The following is a 23,626-nucleotide window of genomic DNA, read 5'->3' on the forward strand; positions in this document are numbered from 1 at the left end:
GCCTTTGTGTGATTAAAAAGATATATCAGTTTGAGTTGATTTAGAAAGATGGCCCCCTGTAAATTAACATCAGATCTCAATGGAAACCACTTGGCTAGCTTGGTTGGCCTCTACTGGGTTCTTAGGGACACCAAGAATGATCGAAACTTAGAGTTGAAGGATTTTTTCTTGAAAACTGCAAGGAACGGAATAATAGCACATTTTAGAGCACCCACTATATTTAACTACAAGGCATGTTGAATAAGAGAGAAAATTGTAATTTTATTGAGCAACGAGTTTGACAAACTAAAGAAAGAGAAAACACTAAAAATTAAACAAAAGAAAATACGATTTAAAAATCTTCAAGTCCAAGAGCCTAAGCCAAAGGTTCGAACCAACCGTATCTAGTCCAACGGAAACCGAATGGTCTTGCATCAGCATCTCTCTTGGCTAAGCCAGAATCATCTCTCTTAGCCAATGGTTCAAACCAACCATATCTAGTCCAACGGAAACCGAATGCCCTAGCTTCAGCATCAGCATCTCTCTTAGCAAGTCCAGCATCAGCACCTTCATCTCTCTTAGCTAATGGTTCGAACCAACCATATCTTGTCCAACGGAAACCAAATGGTCTTGCTTCAGCATCTCTCTTGGAGAGATCATTCTTGGACAATTCTAAAGTGGTACCATTAACAACAAGAATGGCTTGCAGGTCACCGTATTTGGCAACCATTGGGAATTCATCATCAGCAACTGGGATAATTAAGTTAATTGCGTCTTCTGGAATGAAGACTTCTTCGGAGGCTTCTTCTGTGGCAGTGGCGTCACATACAACAGTGGAAGCAAGAGCAGCAGCGAGTAAAGCTAAGGAAAATTTCATTTTGTAGCAAAGTTAGTAGAACGGGTGGTCTCTTGGTGTATTATAATTCTGATGAAAAAGAAAGAAGAGAACGATTGTCGAAAGGGACATTTCCATCCCTTTTTATAGTTGTTTGGAAAGTATTTCAGAATGGTCAGTGGATATGAATGTGTTCTTGAATTCTAAATTGGGTCTGTTGATTTTTGTTTCTAATGACTGAAAATATTTTTTATGTTCAGGAACGATCCCTTTTGCAGCCAAATGAGGAAAAAAATTTTGAGTTAATTTTTGACATGATGCAACACACTGAAAATACCTGACTGTGGACACACCGACAAGAAAAAGATTGGTAATCTTTTCAATAGCAAATACGACTCAAGTATCATGTGTTTATTTGCATCATAACATGGCAGAATGTAATAAGAAATTGACCTTTCCTTTACCGTTTAGGAAATTCTTCTTGGAAATTTTAATGACTTCTCCGAAAATGGCAAATTCGTAAAACAAAATACCCAAAAATGTCAGGATATTGCAAGGGCATCGGCTTGTATTTCATCAGCATATTCCCTAAAGTGTCTTATTAGTTTACTTTCTGAAACACTATGTGTTAATGTCAGTGGAATGTTCACATGTGACTTTGGGGGTTTTGGTTGCAACCTTCCTATTTATCTATACTTCTCGAAACAAATATAGAGAATGAAAATCTACACTCAGGATCACGGCTACTCTGTATAGACTAGCCACCTGTTTCTGTATCACATAATCAAGTTAGAATTATTGGAGCCTTGTGGTGTGTTGATGTTTGTTGCAATCCTTTGGAAAGTTAGCTGTCCCTTGTGTATTCCAAAACGGCGATCTTTCTGTTTAAGTCTGCAACATCAGGAACCACACTTGGCAAAACATGACAAAATGCTCGGGATTCCCTTTTCTTTACGAAAGTAGAATAACCATTACCACATCGAGGACACTGCTGGGCTATCACCGGTATATTACCCAAAAATGTTTGATCGGTTTCATTTCTAAAACTTCTTGTGTTGAGTGGAATGTTCACACAATGTGACCTTGGGCGCTTTACCTTGTTATTTCTCTACACTTCTTGAAACAAATATACACAATTTAAATCTAGATTCGTGATTCCTGCTACTCGGTATAGACTAACCGCTTGTCTGTATGAGATGATCCGGCTAGAACTATTAGAGATTTGTATTTGTGGTGATTTGACGTCTCTTTGTTTCAACAGTTCCCAAAGATAGCTCTCCCTCTGTATTCAAAAGCAGTAAAGCTGATGATTGAGTTTGCAACATCAGGAACTTCCCTTGGCAAAACATGTCAAAATGGACTTCATGTGTTTCAAGTGTTTCGAGAATCTCTTTTCTTTACTAAAGAGGAAAGAATCATTACCACATCTATCGGTAGGGCTTCAGTGGAACCATCGATTCTGACTAACATTGTTTCAAACATCCAAATTGGGTAGTGCTTCGAAACATCTTGGATGATCTGGAATTGTGTGGGACGTTTACACAAATGTAAAAGAATGCAAATAACGTCTGTTTGAAGCATCTTGGATAATCTGGGTTTGAGGAGAATGCTTACTCAAATGGAAAAGAATGAAAAAAACGTTTCCGGGCATTGTAAGTAATTCACAAAGGTGAATACAGACGGCGTTCCATTGAATTTTACGAAGAGACCAAGCTCGAATACAATAATTACACCAATAAACGATGTAAGGAACAAATATTTATTTGTTTTTATTTTCTATTTAAGATAGCTACAGAAAAGATCAAGTGAATAACAAAATCCAAATGAAGACTTGCATAAAACAATACTATACACCTTTATGGAGAAGAACACTTCATTAGGTTGGGCCATATGGTTGCTTGTAATCCAGATATGGGGGCACCTGTGGTGGTGGGACCTGTTGTGGTGTTGGGACCTGTTGTGGTGTTGGGACCTGTTGTGGTGTTGGGACATGCTGCGGTGTTGGGACATGCTGTGGTTGACTATATGGTTGTGGCTGTGCAACGGGGGTAGGAACATAGCCTGGCTGTTGTTCTGAATAATATGTCTGTTGCATAACAGGCTGTTGTCCTACTGGAACATATCCTGGATGAGCGACAATAATTGGATTTTGTGCCTCGGCAGCTTCCCTATCTTTAATTATAAGGTATATGGCATGACAAAGACCTGGCCAGAAAAATAGTAATGTTAACAAGATATTGAGGAAAACTTGTCCAGTGCATCCTCTTTGAAGAGCCACTGCGACGGGTGGGAGGAAAATTGCCACAATGATGTTTAAGAAATCAGTACTTGTCAATTCCATACTTAGTTAGGTATCAATTGTTATAGAAAGATATAAATTGAAAAAAGAGACAATTTTAAGGATTTCGTTCCTTCTATAAATACAAATGACTTTAAATTTATTTTTTATTCCGTAAATTTTAATTCTATTTTTAAGTAGCGTAAATTGATTCCATGACGCAATCTTTAACCCCGTCCCCCCGTTGAAATATTGTACCATTGTCTATCAATGCGTACGGCACCTTAATTCATCTTCTTTAAACCTGTTCAGGGTTGATTTGCACGTCGATCCAAAACGCATGTGAAAAAAATCATTTTGTTGATATAGAATCAAAATACCAAATTCTCTAATGAAGGACAATCATTAGCGCATGGATAACACCAGGAATCCAACCAAGTATAGTCAACAAAATGTTAAGCAAGAAAGCGTCTGTACAGCCAACATGCAAGAACACGGCCAATGGGGGGAATACAAAGGCAAGGACAATTTCTATAATGCTTCCAAGAGTAAATAATACTTTCATGATTAATTGTTTGTTTTCGGTTCAGTATTTCTAGAGATTTTCAATGTAATTAGGCATGGGTCTCCCTTGATATTTATATCATCTAGCGATTTAGACTAGCTTGCTGCGAAATGAGTTGCAATGACACAGAATTGATTCAAAATATAGCAAATTGCTATACGTCACTTGCGATGGACGCAGTTGCTAGATCTTTGTTGTCAGCACAGAAATTACCAATTGTCATTGCAAAAAAAGAAACTTCACTGCTCCTCGTGCCATTTGACTGTTTTGGTTATCTATCTACCGTCATTTTCGCAGCAATTTTTCTTAAGGAAACTACAAATTGATTGCCACACTAATTCAAGGGGGAAATCATTTTATTGTCATCATTAAATACATTAGAAAAACTATAACTTTATGAAGCTTAAAAGAAAACAGTAGGTAAATTGCTACTTATATTATATATCTCATAATTTCATAATTTTTGAGCAAAGATTATTAATTTTGAATTTTCATAGAAAAGCAATTCTAGATTCATTTGTCATTTTTTTATTTGACTCAATTTATACTAGTACCTTAGAATTATATAAACAGCGTGAATAATACCTGGGATATAACCGAATAATGTCAATATAATGTTAATTAATAAGGAAGTTGAACATCCTCTTTCCAAGAAGACACCCAATGGAGGAAATATGACTGCGAAAATTAATTTAAAAATATCTGTACAAGTGAAAGCCATTATGTAATACTTTGGTTGTTAATTATAATCAAGTAAAGAAAAACTAAATAGAACGAAAAAGATAAAAAATTTGGGAATTGTTAAGATATTTATACATTTAGGAAAAATGCTTTCCCCTTTTAGGGTTGTGCATTCAGCCGCGCCAGGGTTGTTAAATCGATAGCAATCTAACACCAAAAATAGAATTACATATGAAAAATGACCTAAAGAGGGTATGAAATGTTGTCCATGCAATCTTCGAAACGCTTCGCTAATCACCTGCCATGATCAAGATGGAGGTGAAGCAACGCGGGCGACGTTAGATAATCATTTTGCATCGCCTACATATTCTTCAGAAAAAAAAAAAAAAAAAAAACCGGAAGTGGCTTAGAATAGAGGCCTCCAATATCCTGCATATATCCACAGCCAACGCACGTGATAACGATTGTACTACATTTTACTTAACACCACAGTAATCAACAGTACAATGAAAAATTATCAACATTAATAATTTTTGACACCAAAAAATGAAAAAATTTATGAATCATCGGTTCCCTATCTATTATAGATTGATATACACACCATCATTTTAATACCTATCATCCACCCTCACCCAACAGACATATATACACCATCCATTCAAAAATATGTCTGACTTTCAATTAAGATTATTAAAATTAGTAAATGACAATAATGGAGTCATTTCCAATACTTTGGAAGTTCCAGAATTGGCAGAAATAGATTCAAACATCTTACATTCAAATTTAACTTCTCTTTGGGCTAAAGAAATGATCAATTTCTCCAAAATTGAAATCGATAAATGGGTTTTGACTGAAGAAGCTGAATCATATGTTAAAGCAGGAGCTTCCCCAGAAGTTCAAGTTGTAGACGAAGTGTTGAAAGCATTAGAAGGAATGACGATTTCTGAATTAAAGACTAAATTAGGTCCTATTGGAGCTGTTGGTCAAGGTAAAGCATTCAAGAACAAGTGGTTAGGTAAAAAAGGTGATACATTAGTAGCAAATGTTGATAAATTACCAGAAGATGTTGTTTTAAATGAATTAAAGACCATTCAATCAACTGGTTCATTACAAGATAAGAAAGAATTAACTGAATTAAAAAAGAGAAAATTAATTTCATTGATTAAGATTATTGGCTATAAGATTGAAAAGGGTCCAAAGTTCGCTTTGGAAATTGTTAGTTTAGAAACTGATATTACTTCTGAAATGGTTGCAAGTGGTTCCTGGAAAAATGCCGAATTCAAACCTTATAATTTCCAATCTGAAGGTGTTTACCCACCTTCTGGTGCATTACATCCTTTAAACAAAGTTAGAGAAGAATTCAGACAAATTTTCTTTTCTATGGGTTTCACAGAAATGCCAACTAATCAATACGTTGAATCTGGTTTCTGGAACTTCGATACCTTATTCGTCCCTCAACAACATCCAGCTAGAGATTTACAAGATACTTTCTACTTAAAAGATCCAGCAAGAGCATTAAAACCTGAAGATGAAGAATATTGGAACAATGTTAAACAAGTTCATGAAGAAGGTAAATATGGTTCCATCGGTTATAGATATCCATGGAAGGAAGATGAATCTTTAAGAATGGTTTTAAGAACACATACCACCTCTGTCTCGGCTGCCATGTTATATGAATTAGCCAAAGATCCAAAACCAACCAGATTATTCTCCATTGATCGTGTTTTCAGAAATGAAGCGGTTGATGCTACCCATTTAGCTGAATTCCATCAAGTTGAAGGTGTTTTAGCTGGATATGATATCACTTTGGGTGATTTGATTGGTTTCATGGAAGATTTCTTTGGAAAGATGGGTTTTGATGAATTGAGATTCAAAGCTGCTTATAATCCATATACCGAACCTTCTTTGGAAATTTTCGCTTATCATAAGGGATTAAAGAAATGGGTCGAAATCGGTAATTCCGGTATGTTCAGACCAGAAATGTTGGAAGCTATGGGATTACCAAAGAATTTGAGAGTCTTGGGTTGGGGTCTTTCATTAGAAAGACCAACTATGATCAAGTATGGTGTTTCTAACATTAGAGAATTATTGGGTCATAAAGTTTCTTTAGACTTTATTGAATCTAACCCTGCTGCAAGATTAGATGAACATTTAGAATAATTTTGAAGTAAAGCTTGTAAATTAATAAAATATAAAAAGTAGTTATCCGCAGTAAAATAGTGGCCCTTCTCTATCTACTATTTTTCCACATAGTAGCGCTGAATTTCTCTCCTTGAAAAAAAAAATATTTCAACGACAACCAACAAGATTCCGTCCTCATCAAATACACTCATATAGGACAGTCAACGTTACAGCGAATATGTCTGAAGCAGAAGCAGCTAATCAATCTAACACGCAATCACAGGAGCAACTACAAACCAATCTAGAAAATACAAATTCACCCGTTGTAAACAGTACTTCCCTGATGAAATCTGAACGTTCATATCCTTTTGTCATATCAACTACAAACAACAACAACACAAACAATCCATCAGAGTTTATCTGTAAATGGCAAGACTGTGATACAACCATGTTTCCCAATTTAACAGGTTTAGTAAATCACTTAAACACCAAACACTTAACCCAACCAACCCAAGTCCCAACCACAAATGTTCCAATCAGATATACTTGTCAATGGAAGGATTGTCCCCGATTTGGTATCGACCAACCATCTCGATTTGCATTAATATCCCATTGTAGAACACATACCGGAGAAAAGCCATATTTCTGTATAATTCCAGAATGTGAAAAACATTTCACTAGATCAGATGCATTGACTAAACATGTAAAAGGAGTACATGATTTACATTCAATCAAAGATCAATTGAATGCATTGAAGGAGAAGGTTAAAAACGGATATTTGAATATAGATATAGATGTTGAGGATAAGAATGAAGAAGATTATTTAAAGATTATTGAACGGGATTATGAACAACGAATTCCATATTGGTTTTCGAATTCATTTTTGGAGGTTTTGAAGATGGATGGGATAGATTCTGAACTGGTTACATTGTCTTCGTTTGAGAGTTTACCTTTGGATTTCAAACAATATAAAATGGCTAACTCTAGATATAAGCATTATTTGAATATGCGAGAGAATAATGGGGGATTGTTGTTGGCTGATCATGATGATAATAATAATGTTGATAATGTCATCAAGAGACAACAACAATTTGATCACCCTAAGCGAGAAACTCCAATAAATAGTAATCCAATCCATGAATATTTATCAGCCACTGCTAATCAAGTATCACAATATTATAAACCTACTGAAAATAGTGATGAAATTGATCAAGTGCAAGATTTGGATACGTTGAAAGATATGCATACGAAATTATTGAATAAATTAAACACGGCAACTAAAATTAATAAAGTAGTGTCTAAACAACTATCCAATGCTGTTCTGGAAAAGAGAAAGATATGGTTATATAATCAAATATTACTTGATGGAAATATTGAAGTGGGATTACCTCCGGAAAAAACCAATGTTCCTCAAAGAGTAGTCCGAGATGAGATTGATGAAGAGTTGTTTTATGGTCTATAGAGTTTATCGATTGTTTCTAAATTTAGCTAATTTCCGTGGATTAGTGGATATAAATATTAGCTTGCTTCCTGGTGTATAGGGCTTGTCAATTGTTTCTAAATATAACCCATTAGTGGATAAATGGATATTAAATATTAGCTAATGTATGCGTGGGGCGCATGATCGGTTAGGTTCAAAGGGTTTCACCAATACAACAGATTTCAAAAGTCATATTGTCCGATATTTAAACCCCTTTCGCTAAAGTAAAAATCCATGACTTGTCGCAACTAATTATAATTCAATCTAACCCAACTGGGATGATGTTGGTTTAGAGTTTCCCATTGTTCCGGATTTAGATGCGGAGGGTGGCTTTTGCAAACTGTCATCAACGAAGCTTTTCCGCGGTTGTCAATTTAGATGCGAAAGACTATTGTACGCCACAATTTAATTTAATTTGTCTTCGATAGATTTGTCTGGGTTCCCAATGGGTTGTAATTTAATACTTAGAGAGTTATATGTTTCTTATCTAATAAATACATAATTGAAATTCATGGCCATTAAGCAAAAAGGGGTTTTAAGTTTATTCTATGACGTCAACTCCGTGTACAATGTCAACCTCTCCAGCCATACACATGTCTTCAAAGAAGCTTTGTAAGTCATTTAAGTTATGGCGCGGAAACAGACTTGGCAACTTGGTTGCTAGCAAGATTTTTTTAATTAGGTTTCATGTACGATCTTTCAATCTTATAATTTCTAAAACAGAACAATAATTAGACATGATGACTGGGGTGTCAAATAAAAAATACAATACCGTGTGTGTGTGTCATATTCGCAGGATCTGACAAATACTATAAATTAGAGTGAGGGGAATTTAACTTTTTAAACACGAAATAACAATCAATTTCTGATCATGTACAATCTTTATAAAAAGATAGATGGGCATGTACCTCATAGCTTCTCCATTGATGGTTGGAAACACGATATCTGCCCAATCGGTGAGGTGATGTTGCAATTTCTAAATACACAATGGAACAATTTAAAAATAAAAATAAAAAAATGCACGATGTGTTAAACTTCGTAAAAATTAGCGCAAATCTAGGAGAGAGGAAAAACTTTACGAATTATAGTATTACGACTGAAGGAGTTCTCCATATTTTTTTATATACCGAAAGATCTTTATTTTTACCATTTCTAGATATAAGAATTTAAAAGATGCATATTATAGAATAGAAATAGAAAATATAGTAAGCCACATCAAGAAACTAAAACTTCTCGCATAAACTAACTTCTTCTCCTTATGATGATTTTATTTATTTGACGATTTTTTAGTCATTTTTTTTTTCTTGTAACAGCATGCGATTTACATACAATAGAAAAGACTGATCACCACCATGATCTCTTCGAGAAGAAAGATAATACCAGTTTACTAAGAAATCTCTAAGACTTTTGCCGCCCCTTGTTCTTTTAAAAAAAGTAAAATGGATCAGATCAAAGCCAAAACATACAATCCATTGTCTATAAAAACTTGCATGACTAAAAATTCACAATTTCTACCTGCCTCCTTTATTGTTTTAAAAACCTGGGGCGAAGGTACACGCGCATCTCATCTTTTTTTTTTGTTTAGTGGGGCGTGTTGCAAAAACCATTTTTTAACGTTCTGTTCAAGTAGCCCTGGGGAATAAGACCACTCCCAAAGTGGCCTGTTGTTGATGCATACCAAGAAACAAAAATATTTAAATTTGAAATAGAGTTTACATTTAGAATTAAGCAAAGTGGCGGGGATTTTTATGTTTTGAATAAAAGATTGTGTGTGTGCGTGTGATGTATGTAAGAGATGCATGTTTAAATGCTAAGTCATTTTTTGTTTGTTTATGTTGCAAATTGCAACAATAATGCCAAAGAAAAAACCTTAAAATATTTTTTGGATCATTTTTAGGAACTGTGAGTAATTTAACAAAAAAATAATTAAAGTTAATCTTGAACTTTTATAAACAATCGAATTTATGCAAATTGATGTAGTCAATTGAAGAAATGTTCTTTATGAATCTGTGGATTTTATCTTATATAATGGAAAGAAAAATAAATGACACTCATGTTTCATTCATCTATTTCTTAATGGGACGGAATGGCAGGGGAGGAAGGGGGGAATATATAATTTTTGAAATTACCTATTCTTAGCTATCTGCACAATTTAGAACTCATTTCCAATTAAAGCAAAAAAATTAAGTTTCTCGGATTTATATTTTTTTTTTTATCCTTTTACATTTCCCTTCTCCTTTAAATAGATTGCCTTGTTTCAAACAATCCCCTTTCCTAACCGCAGTATTTTATTGCAGTACATATATATACATACATATTTCCCTCCAGTAATTGTTCCGCGTCTCTTTTGTGGTTGTTCTTTTTTTTTGTAACACAATACAACAACACGTCTATACATTTGATAAGCACACAGACATATATCAGCATACTCCTATCAATCGGCACCGAAGATAGAAGATCACTGTTACCTGACAACTTTCCCATAGGCAAGAATTCTAAAAACGAACCGATTGAATTCTTCTATCACGTCAAGAAAAACATTTCCCTCATCTTTATGCACAAAAGCTAAACACGGTTGTCAATATCCGTTTAAGTTTTTCTTGACATTACATCATATAAATACACACCAGAAGACTTGGAAAGTTTGAATTTTTAAGAAAATTTTACTTTTATTACATCCAACCCTAACTATTGCATTATGAATATCCTCCGGCCAGAAGATCCATTGGATGAATTTGATATTACATACTTTGAAAATGAACCAAGAGGAATAGACGCGTATATGATGCCGGATAATCTTTTATCCCATGAATTTGAAACTGTTTTACCAGATTGGATTCAAACCCAATGCATAGCACCATCAGTCCTAAGTTCTCCTTCTCATAGCCGGAATAATTCCAAAATAGACGCACTTGCCTCACCATTATTAGTTGGTAAATCCGGTAATATTGACGCTTTGACATTAATGAACGCATCAGCTACTTCAACCCCGGCATCTTCAACTTCTGGAAGTCCTCAAATGAAACCTCAAGAACATAACGCATCCAAGTCAACGAAGAAGAAACTTCAGCATCATCCTAGAAAACGTCATCATAGTCATGGAGATATATTCACATATAATTATAGCATCCATTCAAAATATAAAGTTAGTAAAAGTGAAGTGACATCCCCTATGGGTCCACCACATAAACCAAGTGTAACTATAGCATCTATTAATACATTATATCATTATCAAAGACCTCATGATGAGATTAGTCCACGGACAACCACCACCACCACCACAACAACAACAACAACCACTAAATCAGTCGGAAATCCATTCTATAAGCCACTTACCTCAAGAACATCACCTAACCAATCCTTCTCAGATAATACACACGACGCATCCGAAAATATTCCAGTAAATACCAATCTCATTACATTAGTTCAACAGTATGATGCCACATCATCCACCTCTAATGCTGAAGCAAACTTTCGAAAACTAGAAGATGCAATAATGGTTGAATCGTTATTTAGCAACCACGCAAAACTTCCAACTATAATGGACGATAATAAAGAGAATTATTTTGATCCATTAGATGATTCTTTTCACTTATGTTAATACACTCACACACATGCGCGCGCTCGGGACACTTTCATTTCTTATGTATTACTAAGGTTATTTTCTTGTTTCTTATTTCTTTTAATATTTGTGTATATCGGACTTTTTAATATAAGACTTTTTAACATACGTTTTTTTTAGGGGATAGTAATTTGAGAAGTAGATTGGTTGCAAAAGCAACCATATATAATTTGTTAATTGTCTCGTAAATTATCATAAGATCATACACTTCTATTTACATACGTATACATAAATAAATAATTGTGAAAATGACACACTTGTTGTCATTTCTTTATATTTCACCTATTAATGGTTTCAATGCTAATGGTAATAATTCAGCTGCATTCCCTTTAAATCCCCAAGTATCTTTTACTTTTCCCATCACAATATCATTCTCAATATCAGTATTGAAAATAGCCACTTTTCCTCCTTTTAATTTCACTCGATCAACATAACTATTTGCCGGATATACAGTTCCACTAGTACCAATGACAAGAATCAAATCCACAGGATGATTTTCCAGTTCAATAAAACTATCGATTTTCGTAATCATATTCAACGAAAGGGATTCTCCAAACCATACTACTCCTGGACGTAGAAGTCCCTGGCAGACCGGACATCGTGGTAATTCTTTTTCCAGTAATGTTTTGACCGGTTTCAATTGAGGAGATAGCAATTTATCTTCATTTTCATCTTCTCCCAATGTTCGTTTCCTATTCCGAGCCGTTCTATCAAATTCAAACTCAGTATCTGATAACGCTTTGGTTAATGGTTGTTTAAAATTATTATTCTCAACATAATTACACATAAAACTAGTACATTTTAACGTAAACAAAGATCCATGAATTTCATAAAGATTTTCCTTCAAATGTCCACTTCGACTCTGCAAACCATCAACATTCTGGGTTATGGTAATATACTTAAAATTCTTGTTCTCTTTACTCAATTGAGATAATTTACTCAAGGCATAATGACCACGATTCGGATTTGCTTTTAGGGCCCCATATCGTCTCCATGAATAAAATTGCCAAACTAACCCCGGGTCAATATAGAATGCATCTGGGGTAGCTAGATCTATCATATTGAAATTCTTCCATAATCCTTGTGAACCTCGAAATGTGGGAAGTCCTGACGATACTGAGAGTCCGGCACCTACTAATGCAACTATTTTTTTAGATTTAAGGAGATGTTCTTGGAATTCTTGTAGTTGAGTCGTTGCCATCATTTGTAAGAGGGATATCTTCGTCTTCGTTTCCCTCTGATAGTGTTCCAATTGCTTGTGATTTAAAGATAAGGGGGAGATAAAGAGTAGAAGACAAGGGTGTTCTAAGAAAATCCAATTTGGACTAAAATGGAAAAAAGGGTTGAGGATTTAAAAATTCTAAATTTTGCTTTGTCTGAGATTAAAGAGTGAAAAATAAAATGTGGGATTGTCACACTCTAAACCTAACGAGGTGATGATTTACATACGGGGGATAATTTTATTACATTAATTATTTATATATAATACATACAAAACATACTTATCTAGATTTCATTATCTCTAGTCTTATTCTTTAATTTCCAAGCCAAATATGCTACAGAATGTCCCAATTCAGATCTAGAATTAGTTATTATCTTCCTACCATTAAACAACACGGGGGGAGCACGATAGAATATCACTTCTTCAGATTCCTTGCCATCTTTATCCACTTTTCTTCTCTTATTCACCAATTCATCAAAATCACCTAAATCATTTGTCTCTGTATCTAAACCATAAGCCAAGACTCCACCTGCAAGTAGAGTGGAATAAGCAGATGCTGATGTATGGAAATTAGTACCGACCGGTGTAATACTAGTTGGAGCAGGAGTAGTTGCTCTCCTAAACATTTGTTGTTGTTGCTGGTGTTGTAATTGTTGCAATTGTTGTTCTTGTAATTTCTTTGCTTGATTTTCTTGGATTTCAGCTTGTAACAGCTTGTAAGAACCGGGGAAAATTGGCTTATCTTCAGTATATGAACCACTTCTTCCCGTAGTTGTAGCAGCTGTAGAAGTAGACCCAGAAGGATTATTAGCAACAGCCACACTTTCGATACTAGCAGTAGGTGACCCATGAGGAAGTACATTAGGAGCGGTATAAACAGTAGTAGTTGCACCACCACCACCTTTCAATTGAGAAATTGGTGTGAAAAGATATGCACGACGCCCAGATTGTGGATCATCATGTTCAGGTTGATGAACAACATTAGGACTGGTTGTATATTGACCTAAATCATCATCTGGTAATGGAGCGGTTTTATAAACCAGTCCTGTTATAGGTGGACAATTGGAAGGACCATTTCTAGGTTCTGGAATTGGCATACCAACATAAGCATCTGGTCTTAATAATGATTTAAGTGGAGATTCATATTTGATTAATTTACGATTGTCATGTAATGGAATCAACGGTTGTTCAGGATCGTCTCTAACTTCATCTGGTAAACAAGCTTTCCAAGTTCTAATACGGTTGAAAACATGACTTGATTCATTATATCTGAATTCACAAATAAACCATGGAGCACCATCTGGAATCACACCTTCAGGGAGATCACCCTTTTGATATCTTGTTAAGAAGATAACATAACATGGCCCTACAATATCATCAATTAAATGATCTCTATATTGACCTGTTTTACAAACTTCATTCTTGAAGAATAAACGATCAACACCATGACATGTTTGTTCTGGACGATAATACCAACAGATATTACAATATCTATTTCCTTCTTCAGTTGACCATAAACGGAAGATTTGTCCCACGGTTGGCCTATCAGGATCGGCATCATTTGACATCAATACCCAATCCCCGATTTTATAAGTATATCCATTCACTTCTAAAGTATCCAAGGGGAATCTTAAAACTCCATCACTACTTGCAGTACTAAGACTTAATAATTCCTTATCAGTTTTAGCCAATTCAACTTGAATGATATTATTTGCTTCCTTTTTGAAATATTGATAATCTAAAAATTCTTCACAATATGGATCCAGACCATAATATTCTTGTGCATTAGCAAACATTAAATCTAAATCATTTATAAATTGTTCAACATTGGCATATTTTCTACTTCTAACTTTTACTCTTATTTCTTGTAAACTCATTGGATTAGCAATTCTTTCATAATAATCAGTATCCAGTTTTGCATCGGGGAGTCTTTCGAAATGTTTTGTTAACATATGATCATTAGTTGGATCACGCAATTTCTTAAATCCTTTCAAAATCAACTTGATACGAGTTTCAAATGGTTTATCAATAATAGGAGGACGACCTCTTCTAATACCACTTTCAGCTTGTTTTGCCGGTCTATTTGAAGAATACAGGGGTGAAGAATGTTTTGGAGTATGAACAGGGGCGGGTATGAATGGTTGAGCTGCCTTATGAGGTTGCGGGATCTGTTGAAGTTGTTGAGGATGGCTAGTGGTCACTAATGGTTTAGCCATTGAAATGTAAGGATCAGCTTGAGGAGTAGTGCTCATTTCAGGAATGAATTCTTCTTTCTTTAATGGTGGCTCATTTTCAAATTGGAATCCCAGTGCATCTTGTGCATCTTTATCATCTGGCAAATCTCCAAGATGAGGATATATCAACGATTCATGATGAGGGATTGCTTTATCTTGTCTTAATTTGGGAAGGACAATTGTATTTATAAATTCTTTTAATATTTGAGCATGTCTATAATAAATTGAACCTGGTTCATTGAAATATCTTGCATTCCATGAAATTAATGCCAAATCATCAATAAATTCTTGAGCATTGGTATATTTTTGTTGTTTGATTTTTCTAGTTACTGCATGTAATGAAAGTGGATTCTTAATGATTTTATAATAATCAGTTCCTGTTCTTAATGGTAATGTTTGAAATGTTTGAAATATAAGATATCCGTTTTCTTCAACTTTATATAATCGATCCAATAAGACATTAAGTCTATTCAGAAGCTTCTTTCTTTCTCTATCGGACATTTTTCCTTCTATCCTATAATTTACTTTTACAAGAAGTGTCTGTCTGTCTGTTTGTCTACTGATCTGGTCTGTCTCTCGATGAAAAGGTCGTTCATTTGTTGTTTTGTTATTTTTTTCTTCTTTTTCTTTCCACTGCGAATTGAAACAGAAAAAAAAAGATTAAGAGTAATAAATTGTGCAGTACACGCACTATGACTGGCTTTTTGCAACCACTACAGAGTACCAGATATAAGTCACATAATGAAATGGATTTCTACTATAGATAGAGAGAGATTCAAAAAGGGATATAAATCGAAAAAGAGAATAGTGGAATCACGTAATGTATATATATATATGAAAAGCAAATAACCAGAAAGAACTAAATAAAATGGGAGAGTGGACATCGTCTAAACACTTGGATCACCAAATACACCCCAATGTTGTTCAACCCCATAAGGTCCAGGATCTTTCCAATAATCATTATACATAGTAAACACAAACACTTTAGAACCTAATGATTGCACAATTGATTGAATTGCGGAAACTTGATTTGCAACCGATGGAACACAATTTCCATATGGTTGACCTTGAGTTGGCCAACCAGTTTCAGTAATCAAAACTTGTTTATCTGATCCACAAGCACCTTGTAAATTGGCAATTTGTTGTTCTAACCAAGGACCAGAATTACTTGGATCTACATTACCATCCCAATATGGATGTGAATTAACGGCAAGATAATCAGATACTTGACATAATGCAGGATTAGCCACTACCGCAACCAAAGTATCTACCGAAACAATATATCCGTTATAATCAGGAGCATTAGTTTTCAAATATTGTCTAGCCGCACTTACAGCACTTTGAATATCTCCAACAGTTGCCGCACCAGAATTGACTAGTTCATTCCCAATAGCAATAGTATGAACAACTCCCCAACCACGACTACTTCCTCCAATAGCATTCACGATATCATTCAATTCATTTTGTACTGGATTTATAGTCCAAACCCCCAAAAATAATTGTTGATTAGAATTAATAGCTGCTAAAACATTCTCAATCCCAGAACAATCAGTACTATATAATCTAATAAGGTCAAAGTCACTTAATTTTGCAATATCTGATGCAACTTCTGCAGCAGTCTTACATTGTCCACTCTTGGTATACGGTGAGTAGGTGATTCCTTTCGCTCCAACGGAAACTTGAGCTCCTTGGCTGCTGCCACCATTAATGGCAGTTGCCGTCAGGACATCAATAGAACCACTAAGCATACCTGGGGATCCGCCTTGGAAGGAAACTCCTGCTGTTGGTTGGGGTGCACTCTGTGTTGATGCGGAGGATGATTGTTGAGATCCTGATCCGAGCAAAAGACTGAAAACTTCATCATGTGAAAGTCCACTTGTTGTTGTAGATGCTGCTTGTGGAGGAATGGTGGAACTAGGAAGATCATCGCCATATTCTGTCACTGTCTCGAGAATCAAAACAGTAGTTTCTTTCATTGTAGACTCGTCTTCTGTTAAAGTTATAGCGGGCGAGGCGGATGAAACAACTGGGGTAGCTGGAGCTGGAGCAGGTGAGTTGTTTGTCTCATCATCCCCCTCCAAGAATTTAATAGCCCCTTGGACAGCTTGTCCGAAGAAGCTTCCCCAAGAAGATTTTGTAGTTGTTGGAGTTTGTTCTACTTGAACATTATTATTGGTGGCCACAATCGAAGGTTCAGCCGAAACTATTGGAACAAAAGTGGAAGTTGATTGGGTGATTGGAGAAGGTTGGGCAAGAACATCAGATTGTGCTGTATCCTTAGAACCAAATATATCCAGCCAAAACCCTCTTTCCACATTGACTGGAAGGGCATCAACCGAAAATATTGAAATGAATAGTATAAGTAAAACGTTTATCACTCTCATAGCTTCAAATACCTATGATCTTAGACAAAATTCTTGAGTTGCCCTTTCTTTTATTTCCTTAGGGTCCAACAAGCAAAGTATATATCTTTATAGAAGCAGGTGTATGGTTATTAAGTTGATTTTAGGAATTGAAAAAAACCTGATCTATAATTGTTGCAAAATTGTTTCAAATAAAAATGAAGAGGAATTGTTTAAGTTTAAGTACAATGCCACGCAGATCAGATCTAATGCACATAATTTAACATTATGGGTTGTAGAAAAGGCTCCCTATATTAACTCCTTATTATCTTAATATGGTAATTGAGTCCTTGTTTATTATCTAACATTTCCTAAACAGGTTTGGATCAATTTTTTGCAACTTCATGGTTTTTTTAAGTGCGACTTTTTCCGAAATTTTCCTAATTAGGAAAAGACCCACTGCCACTTCAGGAATAGAATATCAGTTGTTGGAACAGAATTTTAATACAAGACAATGAACTTTTTCTACAAGCTAGAGGCAACTCTGTCGTTTTGTGAAATCTAGAGGGCTTTGTGGCAGTGTAAGCCATGAGGTATGAAATTAATTTATGGAGGCTCCAAAACTGATTTTTCTATTGGCCGACCCCCACCATTTTTTCTTGAATTGGAAAAGTAATCCAGAAAACCACCGGCCTTATTACAAATTACCTTCAGAATGGGCTTATGAAACCGATCTCCTGATCTGGTTAATTAATTAAGTTGCTGTGTAGTATTCCCCGCCAGGCTTCCTTGAATCAAAGGGGGGATGGATACATCTGGGGACACGTTGGTTCATGGTATCTCCGAGGCAGAATTAGGGAGATCAATCTCGTGATAAACTAGTGAAGTGCGGGTCAGAGAGTGGTACTACTATGAAGAGTTATCCGTCCATATCGTTGTTCAGAAAATATATCGACTACTGATTCGTATGAATATTGCAATATGGTGGTATCGAAATCGAGAGCATTTATTGCGAAAAGTAAATTTACATGAGCCCCTACTGTTAACTCTGGTTTGTATTAAGTTATAAAGTTTTGTCATGACACACAAACTGGACGAAAAGAAATCTAAACTATATTTACGTTGTATCGACGTTACATATCAACCCTAGGGATATCTTAAACTCGTTCACCTGAAGAATTTCACAATATAATAAAACATGACCAACATCACAACTACACAACCCCAAAATAACCATTTATCTTGTTTTGCTCTTCTCTCAATACTTCTAATAGTCCCCCTACTCACACCCAACGTAACTAAACTTTCTTCAAACTTCCCTTGAATCTTTCGTAATACCTCATTTTGTTCAACTATATCATCAAATGCTTGTTGTCCCATTTCCAATATCCGATCTAATTGTTCTGAACCCTTTACGAGAGTATTTTTCTCCTTATACATACCCTCTTGATACGACATGTAGGTTTGTTGTTGTTGTTGCAGCGCTGCTGGATCATAGGGGTTATCTGAACTAGTGGTACTATTATGAATATGTCTTCTACCAATTAGATCTTGAACATTATTTTCATGAATGATTGATTCTCGTTGTGATTTTAATTTATCAAATTTTGATTGAAATCTTTGTAAATCTTCATTGAATTTATTTAGCCTTGCTTCATTCTTTGTATATGATGGATCATAAATATCTCTTGATACTAAATCTCCATATTCTTTGATTGTTTTTCTGAATGCTGTAATTGAAGTTGTAATTGCTCCTTGAAGAGATAATGGCGATGTTGATAGATTCGTTTCGAATTGGGTTAAGTCATTGCTGATTGTTTGGGTTTGTTTTAGCCCGTGATTGTATAGGGAATTCATATTGTAGATAAAGTCCACCCAACGAAACAAGTCAGCCTTGCGATTAAACTGAATTTTTTTTGTTGTCGTTTTGCTTTGTTTGCATTTCGGTTGGCAAAAGAGAAAGAATTGATTGCTGCAATTTTATAGAAGAAAATTTATATCACCCTTCACCTTTCGGTTACACTCAACCATTGATGGCGGGAATTGGTACTTGGATTGTTTATGTTATACGATTATTATTCTATATAATGCATACAAATTAACCAATGGGAATGCTGTGCCCCAGGGCAAAGTGGGTTTGCCCCCATGGCAAAATTCTATTAAGTTTTCTTATAAGCCGCATGCGGCTCATGGTGATCTAGAACACATACTGATATTTTTTGCATTCCAAGCTGTTGTGTTTACCCTTCTGTGTTGTTCAAACAAGCTAACCAAAGAATCTGGCGAATGCTAACATCAAAGCAAAAGTACCAGATGATACCCCAATTAACCATTGCATAACTTGAGTCTTGACTGATTTAATTTGCATATGCATATTAGCAATTTCTTCATCAATTCTAGTATAAGTATCTTCAATCTTCAGTTCATGCAGAGAACTTTCTTCTCTAATTCTCCCCTTTTCTAAATTTAAATCCAATCTTACTCCAGCCTGATTTTTGGTGATTTCTTCTTTTAATCGATTTTTTAAATTGGTTAAATCAGTACGTAATCTTTCTTGTTCTTTTTTTAAATTGGTGAATTCAGTCTTATCCATAGTTTGTAATTCTCCTTTTAATTTTGCAAAATCGACTTTTTGTTGATAGGCTGTAGATGATAATGTTTCTTTGGTGACTAGATTTCTGGTGATTGAAATTACCCCGTCATTAATAGCGGCATTGACGACATTCACAGCGGCTTCTGCTTGTTTTTGATCAAATCCACCTTTTTCTTGCAATGTCTGTACGAATTTCTTGGTGTCAAATTTCGTAATCGAGGATAAATATCGATGATGTTGTTGTACATGTTGGGGTATTAGTATTCTTACCGGAGTTTGTAAGGCAAATCTTTGGGATATTATTCGAGACATCGTTTCTATATATTTGTGTGGTGGTTGATGGAAGAAGAGAGATTGGCCAGGTTTATTGTATAAAGTTGTCACAGGGTCAATAGGAAATGAAAAAGAAGATGGTTGTGGATGGGAACTCACACATCCATATGAATTAAATATTTTTGTGTATCAAAGAGAAAGTTGTATTGTTTCCCAGTATGGCAAAGACAAGCGAATGGGAATGTGAGAAAAAAATCTTACTAAAAGAAGATCTATAACAAAGGGATATCCATCACATCACTAAACCAAAGCACGTTTGGAAAAATATGTTGTCAAGATCAAGATTGGTAGTTCGAACCCTTCCGATCTCACGAAGAGTTCTTCCGAAAACAAGCGGATCAATAAGATATGTATCTTCCAACAACAAAGAAGTTAAGGATGATTCTGATTCTAAATTTGATTCGATTGATGAGTTTAATAAACATAGGGTACAATATAATTTTGGTCATAACTTTAATGAACTTGAAGATTTAGAACCAATAACCAATCCAGATGTAAAACGTGAAGTTGAAACCAAACAACAAAACAGCATAAACCTAGATGATGAAATGATGCAGAATGTTAATACTATGCTTGAACAAGATCCTCGTTTAGCAGGATTAAAACCCGGTTCTGCAAAATATAAAGAAATCTTACATTATCTTCATGAAGAGTTCCAAAAACAACAACAAAAGGAAAGAAAGAGATGGGAATTTAATGAAAGAATGAGGGGAGTTCTTCTTGGTGCTGTAGCCGTTGTTGGAATTTTATCTGCTCATCAAATCTTTATGAATTATGAATATTTGAAAAATAAAATAATGGCAAATATAACTTATAAAGGTGTTGATGAATCAAAGGCAAAAGATATGGCTTCTCCAGAATTGAATACTAAGAAAGCAAGTAATTTGAAAGATGCTTTATCTAATGAATTACATGAATCAATCTTGGAAACTGTTCAAGATTCAAAGCAAGTCCCAGGATTATATGTTTTTGGATCTCATAATTCTCAGAAATTACCTGCTCGTATTCCATTCTTTGATAATATGTTACTTAAGGATGTCTATGTTTCCGGTGATTATTTAGCAGCTGTTAATGATGCCGGAAAAGTCTATGAATTATACAAGGGCTTACAAGAGCCACAATTGGTTAACTTACCATTCAAAGTTCAACTGATCGGAGCTAGTGGTCCATTCCTTTATTTCTTAACCAACAAAGGTCAAGTCAACTACATCCCCAGAGGCGATCAAAAAGTGACCAACTTCCTCCCAACTTCAACAAGAAACTGGATCGGTCTATTAAAACAAACCAAATATGCCACATTATCAACCCAAGACCCTATCAAACAAATGTCAACCGGGAAAGATCATCTTACATTATTAACCACCCAAGGAAAAATCCTTATTGTTAATTCCAACCCCACCAATCCGGAAAACTATGGACAATTCGGTCCCGCCTATTCCCCCTATGATAAATCAAAAGCAATCCCGTTCAATCAACCGATTGATATCACTTTATTAAATAACGAAATCGTCATCCGTAAGGATGGGACTAAATTCATCCAACCTCGTGTATTTAGTAGTATTGCCGCCGGACAACATTTCAATATTGCTTCTGATCAATCGGGGAATATTTGGACATGGGGGAAGAATCTATCTGGACAATGTGGGGTTGAATTGAGTGAAACTACTGAATTACGTCCGATTCCTAAGGTTGTGTTGACCAAGGAGGATTTTAAACGGATTTGTAGAAGTTCGTTGGATGCCAATCCAAATACGGAAGAATTTTCGGTTAGGGAAGTGTTTGCTGGGGATGAAAGTTCATATATTCTTTTGAATTATGCCGACGGGAGACAAAAAGAACAAGATATTGTGTTGAGTTTTGGAAATGGTATAAATGGACAATTAGGTGGGAATAGATATTTACATGTATGTTCAAAACCACAAGTTATGAAATCGTTATTGGGATTGACAGAATATGATGAAGTTAGAGGAAAATCTGTAAATATTGGGATTAAGGATCTTAATGTTGGTAACAAACATCTTTTTGTTACTTTGGATACTGTGGGTGAGATGAAGGATGTATTGGCAGTAGGTGAGAATGAACATGGTCAATTTGGGAATGGTAAGAGGGTTAAATCAAGTAAGCCACTTCAAATACCTAAATTAATAGAACCTGAAGATGTTGAAAATAATAGAGGATCAATGAATAAGTTGGTAAAGAAGATTAATGATATTGTTACTAATAGACTACTGATGTTGCATGATCATAAATTACCTTCTGGGGCCAATGTTGAACAAGTTATTGTTGCAAGTGACGATGCATCAGCCATCTTCTATAGACGTAAATAGGACAATCGCTTTTCTTGTTTTCTAACTGTATATATATTATTATTATAATCTATTTTCTATTAACAACACTAATAATTAACACACTTATAAGTTAAAGAGTTCGTTTAAGATCTTAATGGTATCAGCAGGAGAGTTGACGGCATGACCAATAGTTCTTGGATCAGTATAAATTTCATAATCATTACCACCTTTGTAAGATTTATCACCAAAGAAGTGAATTTCATCAAAGTGTTCATCTTCAACATGTTGTAAACAATAAGTCTTATCCCAACCAGTTGGGAAGACATCGAAAGAAATTTGTCCACCAATAGAATAAGTTAAACCATAATCTGGGAAGTTTTCTCTTAAAGCATTAACCATAGTTTCTCTAATTTTATGTTCTTTATCATAAGCTTCATATTCATTTCTTTCTTTAGTTGAAGCATTTCTACCAATTGGAGAAACATTAATCATACCATTTCTGAATTCAACAAAAGTACCTCTTCTAACTGGTAAATCTAATTCTGATAAATATCTTAAAATAAATTTAACTAATTTATTATATTTTTCATTACCAATCCAATTAATAAATGATTGAGATGCTAATTCTTTACCTAATTTATAAGCAGTTAAACCATTCTCGGAAAAGCAATAATCGAAATCTTCTAAAACAGTTGGACCTAATTGTTCAACTTGTTTAGATAAATCAGAACCACCAACAAAACCAACAACAACTTTCTTTCTTAATTTTTCTAAAGTTTGTTTCATTTCATCAGAAATGAATAATCTGGCTGGAGTTAAAGTACCATCAACATCGAATAAGACTAAAACCTTTGGATTCTCTTTATGGGCGAATGACATGTTTATTTATTTATTTAATTACTTTACTTAAATTAAAGTCAAAGAGACAAGAAGAAGAAGAAGTGAGATTGAAATTGTAATTCGGGAAAACTTAAATGAAATTTATATTTAGAAGAAAAATTCAGCCTCGAGTAGTTTTTCCACCGTGTTCAAAGTAGAAAATATTTTTTTATG

At 34.8% G+C, this 23,626-nt stretch overlaps 12 protein-coding genes across 12 annotated transcripts; 4 read left to right on the forward strand and 8 right to left on the reverse strand. All coding sequences in view use genetic code 12, as the record gives it.

The window, feature by feature from the left end:
• Positions 1–355: 355 nt before the first annotated feature.
• On the reverse strand, positions 356–856 carry J8A68_004352 (uncharacterized protein; the record flags this gene model as incomplete). Its single annotated transcript, XM_049408301.1, has 1 exon — positions 356–856. The coding sequence occupies one exon, from the start codon at positions 854–856 to the stop codon at positions 356–358; it is 501 nt and encodes a 166-aa protein (XP_049262323.1).
• Positions 857–2,690: 1,834 nt separating this feature from the next.
• On the reverse strand, positions 2,691–3,155 carry J8A68_004353 (YqaE/Pmp3 family membrane protein; the record flags this gene model as incomplete). The annotated part of the gene is made up of 1 exon (XM_049408302.1): positions 2,691–3,155. One exon carries the CDS (start codon positions 3,153–3,155, stop codon positions 2,691–2,693), a length of 465 nt encoding a protein of 154 aa, XP_049262324.1.
• Positions 3,156–5,004: 1,849 nt separating this feature from the next.
• FRS2 (phenylalanine--tRNA ligase subunit alpha) lies at positions 5,005–6,498 on the forward strand (the record flags this gene model as incomplete). The annotated part of the gene is made up of 1 exon (XM_049408303.1): positions 5,005–6,498. The coding sequence occupies one exon, from the start codon at positions 5,005–5,007 to the stop codon at positions 6,496–6,498; it is 1,494 nt and encodes a 497-aa protein (XP_049262325.1).
• Positions 6,499–6,697: 199 nt separating this feature from the next.
• On the forward strand, positions 6,698–7,921 carry J8A68_004355 (uncharacterized protein; the record flags this gene model as incomplete). Its single annotated transcript, XM_049408305.1, has 1 exon — positions 6,698–7,921. One exon carries the CDS (start codon positions 6,698–6,700, stop codon positions 7,919–7,921), a length of 1,224 nt encoding a protein of 407 aa, XP_049262326.1.
• A 2,716-nt stretch (positions 7,922–10,637) lies between these two features.
• Positions 10,638–11,540, forward strand: J8A68_004356 (uncharacterized protein; the record flags this gene model as incomplete). The annotated part of the gene is made up of 1 exon (XM_049408306.1): positions 10,638–11,540. One exon carries the CDS (start codon positions 10,638–10,640, stop codon positions 11,538–11,540), a length of 903 nt encoding a protein of 300 aa, XP_049262327.1.
• Positions 11,541–11,832: 292 nt separating this feature from the next.
• J8A68_004357 (uncharacterized protein) lies at positions 11,833–12,765 on the reverse strand (the record flags this gene model as incomplete). Its single annotated transcript, XM_049408307.1, has 1 exon — positions 11,833–12,765. The coding sequence occupies one exon, from the start codon at positions 12,763–12,765 to the stop codon at positions 11,833–11,835; it is 933 nt and encodes a 310-aa protein (XP_049262328.1).
• A 302-nt stretch (positions 12,766–13,067) lies between these two features.
• J8A68_004358 (uncharacterized protein) lies at positions 13,068–15,518 on the reverse strand (the record flags this gene model as incomplete). Its single annotated transcript, XM_049408308.1, has 1 exon — positions 13,068–15,518. One exon carries the CDS (start codon positions 15,516–15,518, stop codon positions 13,068–13,070), a length of 2,451 nt encoding a protein of 816 aa, XP_049262329.1.
• Positions 15,519–15,904: 386 nt separating this feature from the next.
• SCW4 (Scw4p) lies at positions 15,905–17,401 on the reverse strand (the record flags this gene model as incomplete). The annotated part of the gene is made up of 1 exon (XM_049408309.1): positions 15,905–17,401. One exon carries the CDS (start codon positions 17,399–17,401, stop codon positions 15,905–15,907), a length of 1,497 nt encoding a protein of 498 aa, XP_049262330.1.
• A 1,125-nt stretch (positions 17,402–18,526) lies between these two features.
• J8A68_004360 (uncharacterized protein) lies at positions 18,527–19,216 on the reverse strand (the record flags this gene model as incomplete). Its single annotated transcript, XM_049408310.1, has 1 exon — positions 18,527–19,216. One exon carries the CDS (start codon positions 19,214–19,216, stop codon positions 18,527–18,529), a length of 690 nt encoding a protein of 229 aa, XP_049262331.1.
• Positions 19,217–19,625: 409 nt separating this feature from the next.
• Positions 19,626–20,264, reverse strand: J8A68_004361 (uncharacterized protein; the record flags this gene model as incomplete). The annotated part of the gene is made up of 1 exon (XM_049408311.1): positions 19,626–20,264. One exon carries the CDS (start codon positions 20,262–20,264, stop codon positions 19,626–19,628), a length of 639 nt encoding a protein of 212 aa, XP_049262332.1.
• Positions 20,265–20,551: 287 nt separating this feature from the next.
• Positions 20,552–22,612, forward strand: J8A68_004362 (uncharacterized protein; the record flags this gene model as incomplete). The annotated part of the gene is made up of 1 exon (XM_049408312.1): positions 20,552–22,612. The coding sequence occupies one exon, from the start codon at positions 20,552–20,554 to the stop codon at positions 22,610–22,612; it is 2,061 nt and encodes a 686-aa protein (XP_049262333.1).
• An 84-nt stretch (positions 22,613–22,696) lies between these two features.
• Positions 22,697–23,452, reverse strand: PMM1 (phosphomannomutase; the record flags this gene model as incomplete). The annotated part of the gene is made up of 1 exon (XM_049408313.1): positions 22,697–23,452. One exon carries the CDS (start codon positions 23,450–23,452, stop codon positions 22,697–22,699), a length of 756 nt encoding a protein of 251 aa, XP_049262334.1.
• Positions 23,453–23,626: the final 174 nt, after the last annotated feature.

Source organism: Hemisphaericaspora subhashii, assembly GCF_019202705.1.
Source record: "Hemisphaericaspora subhashii strain CBS 10753 chromosome Unknown scaffold20, whole genome shotgun sequence".
In the NCBI taxonomy this organism is placed as follows: Eukaryota; Fungi; Ascomycota; class Pichiomycetes; order Serinales; family Debaryomycetaceae; genus Hemisphaericaspora; species Hemisphaericaspora subhashii.